We start from the raw sequence: 17,675 nt of genomic DNA, 5'->3' as shown, positions 1-17,675 counted from the left end.
GCACTTAAAAGTGGCAAAGAGAAGCACCATGGGAGGAAAAAAAAAAAAAAAAAAAAAGGCAGGAAAAACATGGAGGACACCACAATATCCCAGAGTTTAATTGCTTCCCCAGCACAAGCATCTCTCTTGAACCACTACCTTCAACAGCACAGTAGCATTAACCTTTCTCCACAATTTCAATTACTCTTCCTTCGAGAGAGCCATTTCAGTTCCACTGACCTTTCAGATCAATGTCAGTTCTCCACAGCATTTCATTTCAACTTTTTACAAAATCAGGTAACTGGAGAAGGTGAATCCTCCCGTGCCTTCATTTCCAGCCAGTTGGGGGCTAACCCTGCAAACGCAGCCCAGCAAAGCACGAGTTGCTGCTGAAGTGGTACCAGTTTTTCCTCACTGCTCATGGTGACCACATCTCTTGAGCCCACAGCTGGGTTAGAGCAGTGTGGCCAGAAGCCAATRGTCAGTCCCCTCTCCTGACTCCCTGAGAAGCTCAAAGAGCCCTGGTGGCAGCCTGAGGCAGGGAAGCAACGTGCTTGGGACACGGGAAAACGCGAGAGCAGCCTGTCTGCGACAGCCCATGCTTCACATGGCAAACTGATTTCAAACCCACAATCTGAAGAACGAGGGCAAGAACTATTCAGTGAGTCTTTGGCATGAAAGGAATCGGAAAGAAAAGCTCAAAATTCATATGTTTTTTGGCTTGTGAATGGCTGCAGTATAGATAGCCCAGTACACTCAAAAGACACAAAGGACAAAATACAGTATCACAGCCTATGTTCACCATTCTCTTGAGCTCCCTGTTTTGGGCCTCAGTAATGATTACCCTGATCATCCTAAATTTGAAGTTATATTATTTAAATATGAGGGGACAATGACCATATCTCCTTTTGATTCTCTGAAGCAACAGCAAGTTCTTTCCGAGGTGGCTCCCAGCCTATTATTTGCCAGTACAAAGCACAGACAGAACATACTAATCCAAACTCATCATCCGTCACCCAATTCAAAACCTCCTGCAAAGACAGGCAGGAACAAATTATCTTGAAATGGGGGCTYTGAGGAGCTGTATTTCATAATGCACTCGATCACAATTGCAGCAGGACTCTCACTTTTTTAGTCAAGGAGTTCCTGTCTCCAACAAGAATTCCGGTAGCTTCAGGAGGAGAGCTGGGGAAGGAATCACTGCTGTGCACTTGCACTGTGACCCTAACAGGGACTTTGACCTGCCACCCCTTTGTAATGATGAAAGGCTGTTTCCTTACTCTTGCGTCATAATCCCAATAAAAGAATTCACTGCAGATAACTCCACAACTAGAGCGCTACGCATGCTGATGACAAAAACACTGTTTTTAAGTTAATTAAGCAATTGTGATTTTCATTGGAGAGTATTGGCAGACTGGGGAGGGCCAAACTACCATATGGATAGGAAGAGAAATCAACATGATTGATGCAATCTATACTTAATTAACTATCAAACATATTTATAAAATATTTATCCAACAAATGTAGTAATTCATTTTTCAAACCTTCAGACTTCAAGCACATCTTTAGAGAGCAGGAAATTGTTTTACTGGAATAATTAAAGAATTCAGAAAGTTTACCTAGTGTTATTCTTCCAACAGCTCTTCTTAAGAAGCTTCTCAGTATAAAAATAAGCAAACATCTTATTTTAAAACAAAACAAAAAAAACCCCAAAAACTTTTCCAACTTCTTAATAATACAGATGGAGAAGCTGTTCTATATTAAAACATAACTATACTGACGATCTGAATCATTTAGACTGATGTTTCCCAAACTGGGGTCTATTTTGCCACATGGGTGACATAGTTTACCTAGCCTGTACTATCAGGTCTGTTCCCCAGCACAAGGTCACACAGAAGGCAAATGTGGCATTTTTCCTATGAGAGAATAAGGAGCTGTTATTGTGACCCTACAGCTACCGGCTAACAAGGAAGTATTTCTAGGCCTTCATAAAATAGTGACTATTTGTAGGGAATCACAGAATGGATGAGATTGGAAGGGGCCCCTGGAGAAACTCTAGTCCACCCCCCAGCTGAAGAGGGGTCACCTAGAGCAAGCTGTTCAGTCTCTCTCACCACAGGCAAGAAGTTCAGGCAGAACTTCCTGCATTTCAGCTTGTGCCCATTGCCTCTTGATCTGCCAGGGGCAGCACAGACTCACTGTGGGTACACTCTGTCCCTCATCCAGGTCACTGATGACCTGAACAGTCAACAATACAGGGCCCAGGATAGAGCCCCAAGGAYACTGCCAGCTACTGGCTTCCAACAGCCCTTCGTGCTGCTGACCACAACCCTCTGGGTGCTCTCGACCCACCCCACAATCCGCCTGCCTATGAGGATGTTTTGGGAGACAGCGTCAAAGCCTTCCTGGAGCAGACAACACCTACTGCTCTCCCCTCCTCTACCCAGCCCTTGGCTACAGGGGTTGATTACACGATTCCCCCTTTGGGAATTCATGCCAACTCCTCCCGAACACCTCCTTGCCCTTCATCTCCTTGCAACTGGTATACAGGACAAGCTGCTCCACAGCCCTCTCCGGGATCACCGTGGAGCTGACTGCCTGGCTCCTTCTTAGCTTTTCTGAAAAGCAGCATGACTTGTCCAAACACAGAAATACCAGCAATGCAGATCCAGAGGCTCTCACAATTAAACTGTTAGAGCTAACGTTTCAAGAACGTGGCAAACATGCTGTTCACATCTCTGATCTGCCCCAATACTGAGATGGATAGAACGCTGGTTGCCATATTGGGTAATACAGGCTGCTTTTCAAATCYAATTATTGCATAAACCCATACATTTCCCTAAACTGCTAATTACATTTTAATCTTSTAACAAATATTCTGAATAGCTCTTCTGTATATTATATAGGCTGCTAAAGCAAGTTCATTTAATCCTTGGCAACTAGCAATCCAGGAAATGGGCTTTATCAGCTTGCAGAGGCAAGGCACACTGAATAATGCTAAAATGTGGGGAGTTTCTCCCAGCTATGGGCACACTGCAGGCCTGGGAGACCTAAGAGCAGCAGCATGGGCAGTTCTGCACTTGCCCCACTCCCTTCCCCTCGTGCAGTCAGCCTGGGGCTACTGCTTTACATCTAGTTCCTTTACTCCGGTAAAGCCTGTTCTTGTCCAGCTATTTGAGTGGCCTCAGAGGGCCTGCAAACGTGTAACACGATGAACCCCAGTGAGAACCAATTAAGTCTTATTACCAGCATATAACTAACTACATTCATAAGAAATTGAGAGAGGGAAAAYGAAAACAATAGAAAATGATGATGGAAGAAGAGAAAAAAAAAGAAATTTTCCAACAGGATTTTAGCTGAAAACAGGCTGGGCCGTTTTGAAATTATTTGCATCCTCAAGGTAATATTGGGGTCTTCTCACTACAGACACCTTTTATTACAGGAATTCATCCCTTCTCAGCTTCCAGTGATCAAAGAAAAAACTTTCTTCCCTTTATTTCCAGCACGGGTAATTGTAATTGAATCTACCCGAAGATGAGCATAACCACAGCAGCGAAACTGGAGCAGAGAGCAAAAAAAGTCTCAGACAAGAAAAGCTGACATGATTAAACTCTGCTTGCGCTTTAATGACCGAGAGAATCTCTGCTACTTTCTAAGAAATATTCCCACTCCATAGAGCCATCCAAAAGTCTAATAGCTGCAAGTATAGTTACCTCAAAGAATATTTTATCCTCCGCAGCAGTACAATACTGCATCATGCCAGGTAGGGTCTCGGTGGTGATTCCCTCTAGCAAGACCCGAACTGATTTTCTTTGGCAAGGAACTGTATAGTCTTGCTGCATCCTATTTATATTCAGCTGAAAATATAATGTTCAGGATTATGCTCTTTGAAATAACTCTTCAGTAATGACTTGCCTTTTCTCCTTTGCTTATTTATCGATTGCTTCCCTCTTCTACTGCCCCCCAAAAAAGGACAGAATAAAAACCTCCACAGCTCTGGGATAGGAGAATGAAAACTGCAGATGCAAACCTACCAGAAATTCTCTCATGTTTAGATTCTTCACAAAATAAGCTTCYCTTAAATGAAAAACTGAATTACGCTTTTGACAGTAATAAGTCTCCCCCTCCCAAATTTACTTCTCTAGAAAATTATAAAAAGAAAAGAAATCAGAGAGAAGAAAATTTTAGGGTCCAAGAGTGAGCTCACTCCTCACCCTTCATTTTTCTTATATATATTTACTATCTCATATCATACATTATTATATTATTCTCACAACTACTTTACTATATTAAATATTATTCTCACAACTACTGCTAGTTTTGTATTTTAAATTTCAATACCAATCTATTTTAAAATATATTTAGCGAAAGACAGGACCCAGTTTCTCCTGACAAGGATGCATTCAGAGGAGGGCTACTTTCTATATATTCTATATTTTTAATAACCCAAACTCTATAGTTCATTTCTCAAATGGCTCTTTTCTATCTATGTAACTGGAAAAAACAAAGATATTTTCCTGAAGGCAAAAAAAAAAACCAACAAAAAAAAATTCCTCTTACCAGTCATCTSAAAAATAAAAAATGTGCCTAGAATTGGCAATTATTTAAAATATTCAAAGAAGACCCTTCTAGAGTGATAAGAAGGATTTTTTTCATAAATTAATGAGAAAAATCTAACTTCAAGTCTAGACATCTAATTTGTCGCTAAAAAGAAGCTTGAATTCTTCTTCACGTATTTCACAGTCGAATATAGGTCTACAATAACCTATATCTTGTTAGATCTTAGCTGCAAATCTGCCTTTTCATGCCAGTCATCGTCTTCTTCCGTGCAGGAACATTTAGTGATACATCCTGGCCCACAGAATCCTTAAAAATAACATTGTGAATTAAGAAAATGAAAAGAGAGAGAGAAAAAAAAAAGCAACCTCAATTGCAGAACCATTTTTTATTTGAAAACTACAATTTGGGGATGTTGATGTTTGACTGCAGTCCCTCTTTTTCAAGTTCTGATGCATTTTAWATCATAGCTATTTTACTGGAACACACATTACAGTCTGGCCAGAAGCAGAAAAGAAGTTAGGGAGGAAAATCTCTGAAGTGCTCTGACACTGCAGGAAGGCAAATTCCACAAAGCGCCGTATTCCTGACAGGAAACTTGTCAGGCATTTGATTAACCTGCCACTGCATTTAAAAATAAATACCAAACAGCAGCTGCTGTCAACTTCTGACAGTGCCAAAAATCAAATACTATGGCCCAGCATTTCAAGCATGTGCACAGGCCTGCATTATATAGGCACACCTCTCGGCTAAAATTGGAGATATTTTTAAAAGTGCAACTTTACTGAAGTGGGAGCAACTAATATATGCACAATGCTGAGCACTTAGAGAGCCCTGAACAAAGCAACTCCTAGGAGCCTAATTGTTCGTTTGGGTATCAAAATTTTAATTTAGAARTGTGACTTGCAGCATGATTAGGCATGATCTGCACAGGTAGATCAAGCTTGTGCTGTTCTTGCAAAGCCACTTCCATCAGAATCCAGACTTTATTCTCCATAGTTTCACAGGACGGTTAAGGCCCATGGTTAACAGTCTAGTTCAAATCCCTGGTCAAGAAAGGTCAACCAGGGCAGACTGGCCAGGACCCTGACCAGACATGTTCTGAGCTTCCCCAAGGATGGGGACTCCATAAAATCTCTGGGCAACCTGTTTTTGTGCTTAGCCTCTCCCACTACAAAGAAGTTTTTCCCCTCATGTTCAGAGGGAACTGTCCCAGTTGGCTCCTGTTGTCCCTTGACCTGCCACAAGGCACTATGGGGAAGTTTGAGGCCATCCTTTTTATATCCTCCCTTCAACTATTTATACAGATTGATAAGATCCCCCCTCAGCCTTCTCCTGGCTGAGCAGGCCCGGCTCTTTGAGCTCCTCCTCAGAAGACAGCTGCTCCATCCCTTCACCACCTTAGTAGCCTCTGCTGGACTCTGACCAGTAGCTCCATGTCTCCCTCGTACTGGGAAGGCCAGCACTGGACGCAGCTCTTCCAGACATAGCTTCACGTGGGCTCAGCAGAAGGGGAAGATCACCTGTCTCAACTTGCTGGCAACTCGGCCTAACRCTGCCAACGATTCCACTGGCCTCCTGGACACAGGGGCACATCGCCGGCTCACTGTCACCTTGCTGGCACCAGGACCCTGCAGGCACCAGGAGAACTGCAGTAACATGAGCTTTCTTCCAGCCCTCAGGAACCTCACACGTTCTCCATGTCCTCTCCAAGATAGTCGAGAGTAGCCTAACAAAGACGTCCACCAGCAACCTCAGCATCCCAACAAGGCCCATGGACTTCTGCGTGTCCAGTTTATCTGTAACCAGTAAATAAAATCCTACATTACCAGCTCTTGAGCATAAAGACTGAGCATAAAARTCTGACATGTATTTGTAAAAAAAAARGRAAAAAAAATTGAACTGGTGCTCAAATCCTCCACATTAGATATTTCACTGAAGAAACATATCTTACTAAAGCAAGAAATATGGCAGAGTCAGAAAAGTAGCTCCTATCCTGCTTAGACACAAGCTTAACCACCAGAAGCTGACAACAGTAACTTGCAAATGATTCTGTCTCATCCTAAAAATAGTAACGAATCTAGTATGTCTTTCTAATGCAGACAAAGCAGGTCTAATATTGGCTGACTAAATAACAGGTTAAAGTTTAATTGATTTTTGACCACAATAGGCAGCATTAAAACTACAGTTCCCTCCTCAGGGCCTAAGAGCACCCTGTACCTAAATACAAGGGTGATCAGCTTCTCCTTTTCTTCTACAGCTGCCACTTTCTAAAACAATAAATAGAACAATGTGTTATTTCTAACTAGGGAGTAGTAAAAGGTTTCATTTTTAGGTGATACAGATCCCTCACGAGGATGGATTTTTTCTAGAATTAAATATATATATATATTTTTAAAGACAKGCACATACTAGATGGGGTTCCTCCTATTCTTCTCTTTCAACAGTTGCTTTTTGGTGTTACTTTCAGAACAGGTCTATCAACTGTTTCACTTAAGCAGGTGTAAAAAATTTGCAAAATCTCAGGTTATGTCATAAATGTCACATCAGGAGATTTTCACTATGAGATTAAAAAAAGAAAAAAAAAGCCATCCATGTCACACTGTTCTCAAAATTAAGAAAAAGTTTCTTCTGTTTCTTAACATGCACTAATTATCAGTTTACAGTTTTAGACAATTATTGCAACTGCAGCCCAAAGCAGAAGTCACATTTAAATACCCAGCATAGGCAAACAGCTGCTAGCAGCACGTAACTGATTAGTGTAGGCTGAACAAACACCTGGCTTAGCAGTATAGGCTAAACAACATTTATCTCTACTAATTAATAACTGCTACACCTGCTTTCTCCACAGAAATAATACAGAATACAGATTAAAATGTCAACTTGTTACGCATCAAAAGCTTCTCTGACAGCAGAGACTGCTGAATGAGAGCAAAAGTGCCAGGGTAAAATCAAGTGCTGCTRAAGAAGAGTCCTGCACTGCGCAGAACTGATTTCCTAAAGAGAAAACCCACAGTATAATACAGGCCTGGGCACAAGAGACTCCTCAATTAACAGCTATAATGGGCTGCATAACTAATTTGGCCACATGATGCTATCTAGCAAGACTGTAAGGACAGAGGACTAGAAAGTTTACAGGGGGAAGCAGCTTACAAGTGATTAAAATCAGTATCAGAGACRCAGAGAAAAGCAAAAAGCCTGATCTCCCAACATGATGAATAAATCCTATAAATCCCACAAAGAGCAAAGGATCTGTAATTGTTTAACACCTTTCCAAATAGCCAGATGGTCTACAAGGTATACTATTTTATTACCTTATGGTCCACTGCAAATAGTAAAAAATCTTGGAAGAAAAAAAACAGCTTAGTTTCAGTGCAAATCAGTGTGATGCATAATACCTCAGGGACAGTTCACCCATCTATTTGCTCCTATTCATCCAGGCTTACATGCTCTGCACTTTGGCAGAAGACAACAGCTGTGCTTGATTTCAGGTGTAACTGTTGGAAATCTGTGACTGCTCAACCACTCCACAGTAATACAGGAGTAATATTTCCGCATGGAAAGAGAGTTAGTTGACATASAAACCGCTGGCAAGCAGATTAGTCATGAAAAATCTAGTTATGTGGCACATAATAGGTTGATTGTTATTTCATTTTCTTTCACTGTTAAGAGTTATGGCAAAACAGATCGAGACTATTGTGTAGGAAACCGAGCCGTATCGTTACCCAGACAGACACCCCTTCCCTCAGTAAAACACAGAAGTGACACAGTGCTGCAATAATTATTTCCTCTGCAAGTGCCAAAACCCTTCTACCATATACTATGYGTAACAGTCATGTTGGTCACCTCAGCCATATACAGAAGCCCTATCACGTGTAACTTAACCAAGATCAAAGCAGGAAAATAAACCAACCAACAAAATCCCCTGAAATGTAAGTAGTAGCACTTTTCTTCCATCTAAAATTTTAATTTTCAGTTTCCTGATTACCTCACTCCTAGTGATTAATCAGTAATACTTTCTCATATCCTTCAGGCAAAAATTTTAATGAAGACAGCTTGCTGTTGGAAAGAAAGAATTACTGCACTGTTTTTAAAAGCATTTAGAAAAACAAACAGAAAAGTGTCCCTAGGAATGCTCTGACAAAGAGTATTTGTTCTACTTCCTACACTAGAGCTTGATATGAAAGAAAGAAAAAAAAAGGAATGACACTACATGCCAAGTTATCCCTGAATAAATCATAGAGATTACAGATTAACACTGCTGCAGGAGCGCAGATAACCACATTGGCTTCATTCAGAAGCATAAAAAGTACACACTGTTTGAACACATAGACCCAAATTGGATCTATGATGTTGCTTCCAAAGGAAGGACATTTACAGAGGAGGAAGAGCATTTACACAGCACGGTACAGGGCACCCCCTTGCAGCCCTCAGTACACAGAACTTGGGGCTCTCCTTCCACACGCTCCATATCTTCCACCAGGCTACAGTATATGCATGGATGTGAAATGAAAAAGGAGCAAGAAGTTAGGCAAGCATAAAGAAAATAATTTCTATCCTCAGACATTACACATTTTGTTGTTACTAGGCCATGAACACTTGAGCAAAAGCAAGGCTTTGTCAAGGATTCAAGACATTCATGCATCATTCCTCAASTGAAATGTGAATTCCCTGTAGACGCCTCCTCATGTTTCACTTGTTTGTCCCAGAATTTTCCGGGAAGGCTCAGCAGCGTGCAAGCTGACATTCAGATAGCAGGGCGAGTTCTCAAAACTGGATTACTTGCTAGCCATGCAAAAATAGAGACTTCTGTATCCTACTTAAAATTTCACAAAGTCAAATCTTAAGTTCTGGGAATCACCACCTATATTTCAAATGGATTTAACATTATTTCTTTACTCCTAGAAAAACAAAATGAGAAATCTCTTTAGGATTAAAATATAAAATTCACCAACAAACTCATCTTCCTCAGAGCAAAAAAGAAGAAACTGCATTTTAGCACTAACTTGATGAAAAAATGTAGTGTTGTAGAACACTACATTTGAAGCTGGCAAACTAGCTGCCTAATAAGCTTTTTTTATCTTGGTACAATTAAAAATACCACTAACTGGAGACCTTCAAATAAATTATTTATACAGAAAACTATACTGTTACACTAAATTGCCTTAAAACTTCATCAATAGATGAAGTTTTTGAAGGCTGAACACAAGTAGTCAAGATCTAAACAGCGCCTGTATTTCAGTGATTTAACATTACTTTTCCTCTCACAAATGACATTTCAGYCTTCAGCAAAGGCTAAATAAAAACAAAAAAGAATGATGCAGCAGATTGTAGTATATGACTGTTATTTTATCATACATCAGCTTTCTTCCAGCAAATAAGGAATTGGTTACAGAGCAAATTAGTACCTTATTAGCTGTAATTATGTGAACTAGCAAGGCAGGTGCGATGCCTTCCTACCTGACTCGGTTTGCTCAGCAGTGCTCCCTGTGCTGAGCGCGGCAGCAGCTGGGTGCACCGCTCTATTTCAACAGGTCCCCACCTGCTACCGAGTGACTTCCAAGAGAAAAAGAATCCCAGGCACAGAAGAGGTAAATGGAGCAGCAGTTGTGAGCCCAGCCAGCTGGGAACCTTTCAGGTTTCTATGAGACTGAGATACAAGACGTCTGTGAAGGCTGTAACGAACAACCTGGCCTGTTCTTACCTTTTAGCTGTAGTTTTTAAAATGAGCTAGCTTTTAATATTTATCACTCCATCCTTCTGGGGAGTGTTAACTTGAGATGCTTCAGCGGTCTGTAGGGTAACCTCCCCTTTTTTGTGGCCCTGATCTATCCTTTTGCAGTATTAATTTTAATTCAAGGAAGCAAGGTATTTCAGTGACTTTTTTTTATTCCTATAGCAACAGGCTAGTGCACTACTTGAAACGGACGAGGAGTACTCTGTTTTCCAGCTTTGTTTCTGAAGAGTTTCCAAATGAGTTGCAAGTGTTCTTGTCATGTTCCCTGAACTTTCCTAGCCATGTATTTGGCTCCAGTATTTCACCTGCTCTACACCAAGGACACCATATCTATCAGCCACTGTTCATCTTCACTCTTATACAAGCACATCAAGATGGAAATACATAACTAATCTATCAGCCTGGTACATTAAAGACATGCAAATGTCAGAAGGTTTTAAAAGAGTCCAGAGCAAGATTGTGTATATATTCARAAAACAGACAGCTATTTAACACTTATTTTTTGAGGGAGTGTAACTATGCCCTTAATGGAAAACTAGYCAACAGCAGGGTAGACACTGCAGTAATTCAACAACTGCCCTGGAAATTCTGCATTTTAGTTCAAACAGGAACACAAGAGCATATGCAGGTATTCTCCTTTAGGCCTCCTATTTGTCTTTTGACATACGAGGTGCACTGTGAGCGTATAAAGTCTCCTTTTCTACATCGCTACAACATATGCCRAAAATTAGGTGGGTTTAGTCTCTCATTCTGCACTCAAATATAGYTACCACGAAACATGTGACCACTACAAGTAAACAAAAATTCAAGTTCTTCTCAGCTGTGTGCTTATTACTACTCTTGAACAAGTTCCATTGCCAACAAGTACAACCATTATCTTCTATATGAGAAAGCATCGTTTATACCAGTACTATGTATTTCAGCACATACTCCTCCCTCCTTATAACCTAGCCTGACCTTAGAATACAGAAATAACTATGTATACATAGAACATAAAAATGGAAGAGGAACAACCAACGGAAAAAAGAGCAAACAGCTGACGTGCATAAACGACATTTTAATAAAGTCAAAGAAAAAAGAAGTATTAACYGTGTGAACACAGTTACTTAGGCTGGAGCACTAAGAGTGGGACTGCAGAGCTCTGTGTTTAAGATAGCTGGACATTCACAGCACTGCAAACCAAGGCTGCGGCAACAACCGGGCAACAACTCCAAAGTTTTGCTAGAGTTCAGCCATCAGACTATTCTGAAAACATCATTCACATCCATACCTAGCAGCCTGCAGGAAATGTGGGATGCATCAATCCATCTCTGTCTGCTGAATCTTCCTGAAAAATTCCTACAAGTCAAGCTCTGGCCTCTACAATTACTATTATAAATAGTATCTGCTCAAAGGCAAGTTATTTTCACAGAGTTTATATGGTATAAAGCTATACTGGCTGATGTTGAATATTACAACAAATTTCTTCCTTCAAAAATTCAAAGCTAAGCTGGGAAAGGCAGTTATCAATGTCTTCTCTTGAGAGCAAAAGCCTGTTTTTTTTTTTTTTGTTGTTTGTTTGTTTTTTTAAGGGAAATATGCTCTTATCCATAAAAAAATCCAGACTCCTGCATATTTTTTTCTTATTTTACACTCAACAATTATCACTTTACTATTTTATTCTAGTGGAATAAACAGATAGGACTGTCAGCTTTTAAATTACTGGCTTTCCAATGAGTGCATAGCTCACATATCTGTCCCTCACAATTCAGTAAGTTTCACAATTATTCTTTACATTCTACACATTGTTTTTCTCTGCTTACTACTATTAGCACATCTCACATAAACATGAGGGAAAAATCAAAACTACCAGAGGTGAAAACTTTACTAAAATAACTGCAATTTATTTTGCTTGCTTATCATTAGAACAACAGAGAACATCTGTTCAAAAAAAGAATTTGTAGTTTCAGTTTCAGGTTTAAAAAAAAGACAACCTAAAGAGAGACGTAATTAGTATAAAAGAGACAGGCAGTTAGACACAAAATAAAAATGCAAACCCTAGTAATTCTCACCTAAGAAGCCTCAGMAAATATGTATGCTATCATTCTGTGTGCCTAAGACCCCTGTCTTAGAGATGCCACGATCATTCTTTCTGTCTGGTCTCTCCATTGCAAGATCTCCASAATAGATGAACAACTATACTTTAGTTATTTTTTCCGTACAAAGAAATCTAACATTACTTTAGCACAAGGCATCGTTAAACTGATAAAACTGGATGCTAGGCAAGAGTGATGCACACCAGGGCAAAGCAGCATTTGTTTATTCCTCCTTTTAATAATTAAACTTCTTACACACTAGTTCCACACGCGTTCCAATACAGTCTTTTTGGGGAGGCAGAATACTCGCTAGCTTGACATCTTTACAGTGTAATGCCCACAAATTCAGCCAATTTAGCACACAATCACATGGAGAGGGGAGGAGAAGATCAAAGATCATCCCTTCTATCCCATCTTCCTCCAGGCAAGCAATCCTGACAGGTATCTGTCTCGTCATGCCTACTTTACTGTAGGGCAACTATTCAGGTGAGCACAAAAGGGAATGTGCGTAAGCATTAGCCTTAGAATTTATCCTCACATTCAACAGGTGGAAGCACACAGCACTGAGTAGCTGCTCACTTGATTAGGATGTCATGCCAAGGTTCATCTGAAAAAACGGGATGACAAGAATATAGTCTAAAAACTGTCTGAAAGAGAAATATAATATTATTTTGGCAGCAAGATGGATATAGGTAGACCTATACATACTCGGAATACATACTCATAATAGAATGCCAGACAGAAAAAGCATTCCTCAACCTATTCATTATTAATCAGCAAACTTATTTTAGATGCAATGCACTGTCAAAGAACTCACAACTTAGCAGCTTTATTTCCCGTTACTCTGCACTCCTGAACATGCAGTTTTAAAATATTTCTTTTGTACCCAAAACAAACTACCTTCATTAGGTTAATAAAAAAAGAAAAAAAACGGAGCAGATCCCTTCGATAAATTCAAATTAGAACTCATAGCTGAGATAGACATCTACTTCACTATGCACTGTACCAAACTGAACTGCCTCCTCTGAGGGGCCTGGCTTCCTGCAGGGTGCCTGCTTCCTAGGATGGGCACCTCTTCCAAAGGAAACAAAGATCCAGCCCACAGGCAGCAATGCTCCTCCTGCACCGAATGCTATTCATGGGTCTGTGACAAACAAGTTATAAATTAAAATTATGTAACAATACTATTTCCATATTGAATCCACTTAGTAGTGTTCAAGTCCTGATTTTGCCAAATGTATCTCAAACATATTTTAGAAGAGGTTCAAACACATTTTTCACACATGCTAGACTGGAAGACGGAGAGTCTTAGTGAAGACTTCAGTGCAGCCAAGCATCCAAAAACATTTGGGAATCCTATAAATACAGGATAGTTGTGTCTGCCTGAACACATGGAAGTGGTCTAGTCTCCCACACAGGAACCACAAGCAAGTTGCAGGAGGAGTAAAAATATCACTGGTCTGCCCAAATCGCCATTACCATGTGGAGGCCCTTGGCCTCCTCTCTAGGGACCKGTCTTCCCCCCAAACCAAAGTTCCCTTCCTTGAGATGCTACAACATTGACTCCTGAAATCCCAGTGTCCTTCCCACTGCCCCCAAACCCCAAGCCCRCTCTAGCGCATACCCCTGCCTGCAGCAGCATCGCTGTCCCCATCCCCAGCAACGCCTCTGTCCCATCTCAACACCGTGACAACCACCTTCCTGACCCAGCAATGTCCCTCCTGCACCCCACACGTCCCTTCCACACTGCAAATGCTCAGGAGCTCTCCCAGATCCATGAATGCTCTGTAGAAGCACTCAACAAAACCGTGTCCTTTCAGGTACCCTCTCCCCAGCGTCCCCACAACCACCGGTGTCCCCAATACGTCCAGGGCCTCCTCAAGCATTATGTCCCTAGTGTCTCCTTCATCACTTCCTCCTGTGTCCTCTCGCCACCTCCATGTAAAGCACCTCTCTCCAAYGTCCCCATCACCACCAGTGTCCCCACCACCTCCAGCACCTCCTCGGTCTCCTCTCTCTAACGTCCCCACCACCACTAGCACCTCCTGGGGTGTCCCCACCACCTACTCCAACACCCTGTGTCCCCACCATCACCAGTGTCCCCAACACCTTCTGGGACCTCCTCTTCCTAACGTCCTCACCACCATGAGCACCTCCGTGGGTGTCCCCAAGACCTCCACCACCTACTCCAGCACCCTCTCACCAGCATCCCCMAAATCACCAGTGTCCCCAGCACCTTCTGGGGGCCCCCTCTCACAGCGTCCCCCCCACCTCCAGCACCTCCTGGGTCCCCTCTCCCAGTGTCCCCACCACCTCCAGCACCTCCTCGGCTGACCCGCCAGCCCCAGCGCCCCCACTCTGCCCGGCAGCCCCTCGCCGTGTCCCCCCGCACCTCGCGGTCCTTGAGGCCCAGCAGCAGCACCTCCTCCATGAGCGTGAGCCGCGTTTCCTTGGAGTCGCCCTTCTCGTCGTCGCCCGGCTCGTCGCGGCGCCCCTCGTCCTCGGGGCCGCCGCCGGCGCCGCGCTCCTTGTCGGCGGCGGCGGCGCTGCGGGAGGCCTCGGTGCGGCGCTGCACCAGGCCCGAGCTGCGCTGGGTCAGGGAAGTCATGGCTGGCGGCGGGGCAGCGGCGCGGGCGGCAGCAGGAAGGGGAGGAGGCGAGGAAGGAGAAGCGGCGGGGCCGCTCCCGCCTCTGCCCTATCGGCGCCGAGGCTGCGGCGGCCCGGGGGGAGGCATGGGGAGCGGGCCGGGCCGCGGCGGAGCAGCAGGAACGGGAGCAGGAGGAGGAGGAGGAGCGGGAGGAAGCGCGGGCCGGCGTCCCCCCCGCCTCGGGCGGCCAAGCTGGCGGCGGCGCTTCGCCTCCAATATGGCGGCGCGGGCTGATGTCAGCGGAGGATGTGGCAGCGGCGGCAGGGGGAGGGCACCGGAAAGGGCCGCGGGTGGCGGGGCCGCGCCGGGCCGGGCCGGAGCAGGAGCCGCCGCYGCCGCCGCCGCCCCGGAGCGCCCCGTCCCCCTCAGCGCGGAGGCGCCCGCGGGAGCGCAGCGCCCTCCCGGGCGGCGCCGCGGGGCGCCCCGTTGTGTCCGCCCGGCCTGCGGGCGAAACGTCAGAGAAAACAGCAAAACAGGCGCAGAAACAACCAAGAAGGGAGGCGAGCGGCGGCAGCGGCCCGGGCTCGTCCGCCACCGAGGCGCATGTTGACACGCAGCCGTCATGTYCTCCCAAGTCCCCACTGTTGACACGCAGCCCTCGTGACCCCCCAAACCTCCCAGATCTAGCGAGGAAGGAACCAGGGCGCCCCGTAACCCGCCACACGTCAGCCGCACTGCTGGAAAGCCACAAGCGCCTCAGGGCTGCTCCACTTCCAGCCTAGAGGCCATCCGGTCACTGGGGTGAATCCATGCGGGGACACGGTGTCCAAGCCCGTGCTCCGCAGGAGTGGCCACAGGCCCAGCAAGGCTCCTTGAGGCACCTTTCCTAACCTTTAATGGTCCCTGAAGTCCTTTGTGAGCCCTTCTTTGTGGCCCTGTCCGCTGTAACACCTTCCATTTACACAGTGTTGGCACTGGCAGAGACACTCGTGTTGGAGGCARCGCGGCCTCTCCTCCCACTTGCTGTTCTTTGGTCAAAGAACATGAGAGAAGAGAGACCTCATAACCCATGGAATCCCATCCACGTTTCCTCGTGTGTTTTATGTCACAATGAAGGCGCTTATGATGCAGGCGCGGCCTGTGCCTTGTGTCCTGGGTTTGAGCTGTGCACTTGGCCGTACTGAGATGTGTATAAATACCCAGCTGTACTCTGTTTAGCAAGAGCTCCAAGTCATGTTCTAAGTGACCTTAGCGCCTGTTATTCACCATTTTCCCAATTCATACAAAATCTGCTAATGTGACTTTGTGATATTCCTTATTCAAGATCATTGAGGAAAGGGCACAGCAGAGAGTCTTAAGATCCTCTTAGGAGGATCTTCTTCCTCTTAAGAAGATCCCTTGGAGCACCTGAATCACTGACACGGGTGTCACAGGCTGTTCCCCTTCCATCTTTCAATGCCTGCCAGATTATTCAGGTCCATTTTATACCCTGTTTGCTGTTTTGATTTTTATCTTTCCCCCTTTTTTAAAGTTTTACCATACGAAGTCAAATGTCCAAACAAGACCTAAGGATGTTACATGAACATCCTTACATGTTCATCCTAAGGATGGACATGAACATTTTATCAAATAAAGATTTGCATGAAAAACAGATGCCACAACAGCATCACCAGATCTTTATTCTTTTCTGGGAATCTCTTTTCTGAAGCAGTCATTATATGCACATCTTTATTAGCACAATCCCTTATGAGCCATTCTGATACTTTGCCGAGACTGAGATGACAGGTGTCTAATGAGTTTTGGTTCATTCTTTTTACTTCCTCTTAATATCGTTATAATATTAGTCCTTTGGAACTTTCCTAGTGTTCCAAGATTTAGTGAAAATCATCATTAGAGATCAAAAGATGTAGTAAAAATCTCTTTTAAAAGCTTGTGTACAAATTATCCTAGTTTAGTGATTAAAAATTACCTAAGTTTACTATTGATGAGGTGTGCTGCGAAATTCTTTATGTTTGACACAGCACATACATTAGAAAGTAGTTATTTTTCTGACTTAAGAGTCTCACGTGTAGTTTTAATATTGACAGCATGAGATTTCCAGCCTCTCACTGACATTGCTGCTCTCAGTAATAACTTGGCTTTTTCCCTCAGCATATTACAGATGGTTGTATAATGGGCAATCATCTTTCAATATAATGCGGTTTGGAAACCTAAGGCTGTAAAATGCCATGTATTATCTTTTCTGTTTTATCAGTTGAAGAATGGACCAATTCAAGCTCTAAATATGCAATGGACATTGCTTTACAGTTAGGTATTACATGCTTACATGTGCACTAAACATATTAGCGATACTGCTGATGTTACCTGGGTTAATGACCCAAATAAAAATAATATGGTGCTAATAGTGCCCTTCCAGATGCCAGGTTYACATTTTTTTGGAAAAAAGCCTAATACCACAAATATTGTGTAAAATAGGGGTTATTCCTTCTCTTTAACAGGAACTGGATCAGTCTAATCTCTCCGTGTAACTAATTCTATCATTATGTAAAAATTTAAAGATTAACAAGTATACAACATATGCATAAATACAACTAAATTATATTCAAAAATATACGGTAGTTTTTAGAATTGCATGAGTTTGACTAATGGTGCGACTTCAGACTAGTACGTTTTTCATTACTAATTACAATTCTGTTTCTTTATCATTAAGTCAAATTAATAAACTCAGTGCRAATCAAAT

At 43.1% G+C, this 17,675-nt stretch overlaps 1 protein-coding gene across 2 annotated transcripts in view; it reads right to left on the bottom strand.

Moving 5' to 3' along the window:
* The window catches only part of GOLPH3 (golgi phosphoprotein 3), a 33,596-nt gene extending 18,610 nt beyond the window's left edge, over nt 1-14,986 (bottom strand). For both annotated transcript variants that reach the window (XM_026038133.1, XM_026038137.1), the window contains exon 1: nt 14,741-14,986. In XM_026038133.1, coding sequence (XP_025893918.1) covers nt 14,741-14,956 — 216 coding nt within the window. In that variant the 5' untranslated portion in view covers nt 14,957-14,986. The remainder of the gene's footprint in view (nt 1-14,740) is intronic.
* Between the last annotated feature and the right edge of the window lie 2,689 nt (nt 14,987-17,675).

Source organism: Nothoprocta perdicaria, unplaced genomic scaffold, assembly GCF_003342845.1.
Source record: "Nothoprocta perdicaria isolate Ctin4 unplaced genomic scaffold, notPer1 scaffold_1, whole genome shotgun sequence".
Classification (NCBI taxonomy): domain Eukaryota; kingdom Metazoa; phylum Chordata; class Aves; order Tinamiformes; family Tinamidae; genus Nothoprocta; species Nothoprocta perdicaria.
Note: the sequence above shows the minus strand (reverse complement) of the source record. Positions and strands in the feature narration are given on the sequence as shown.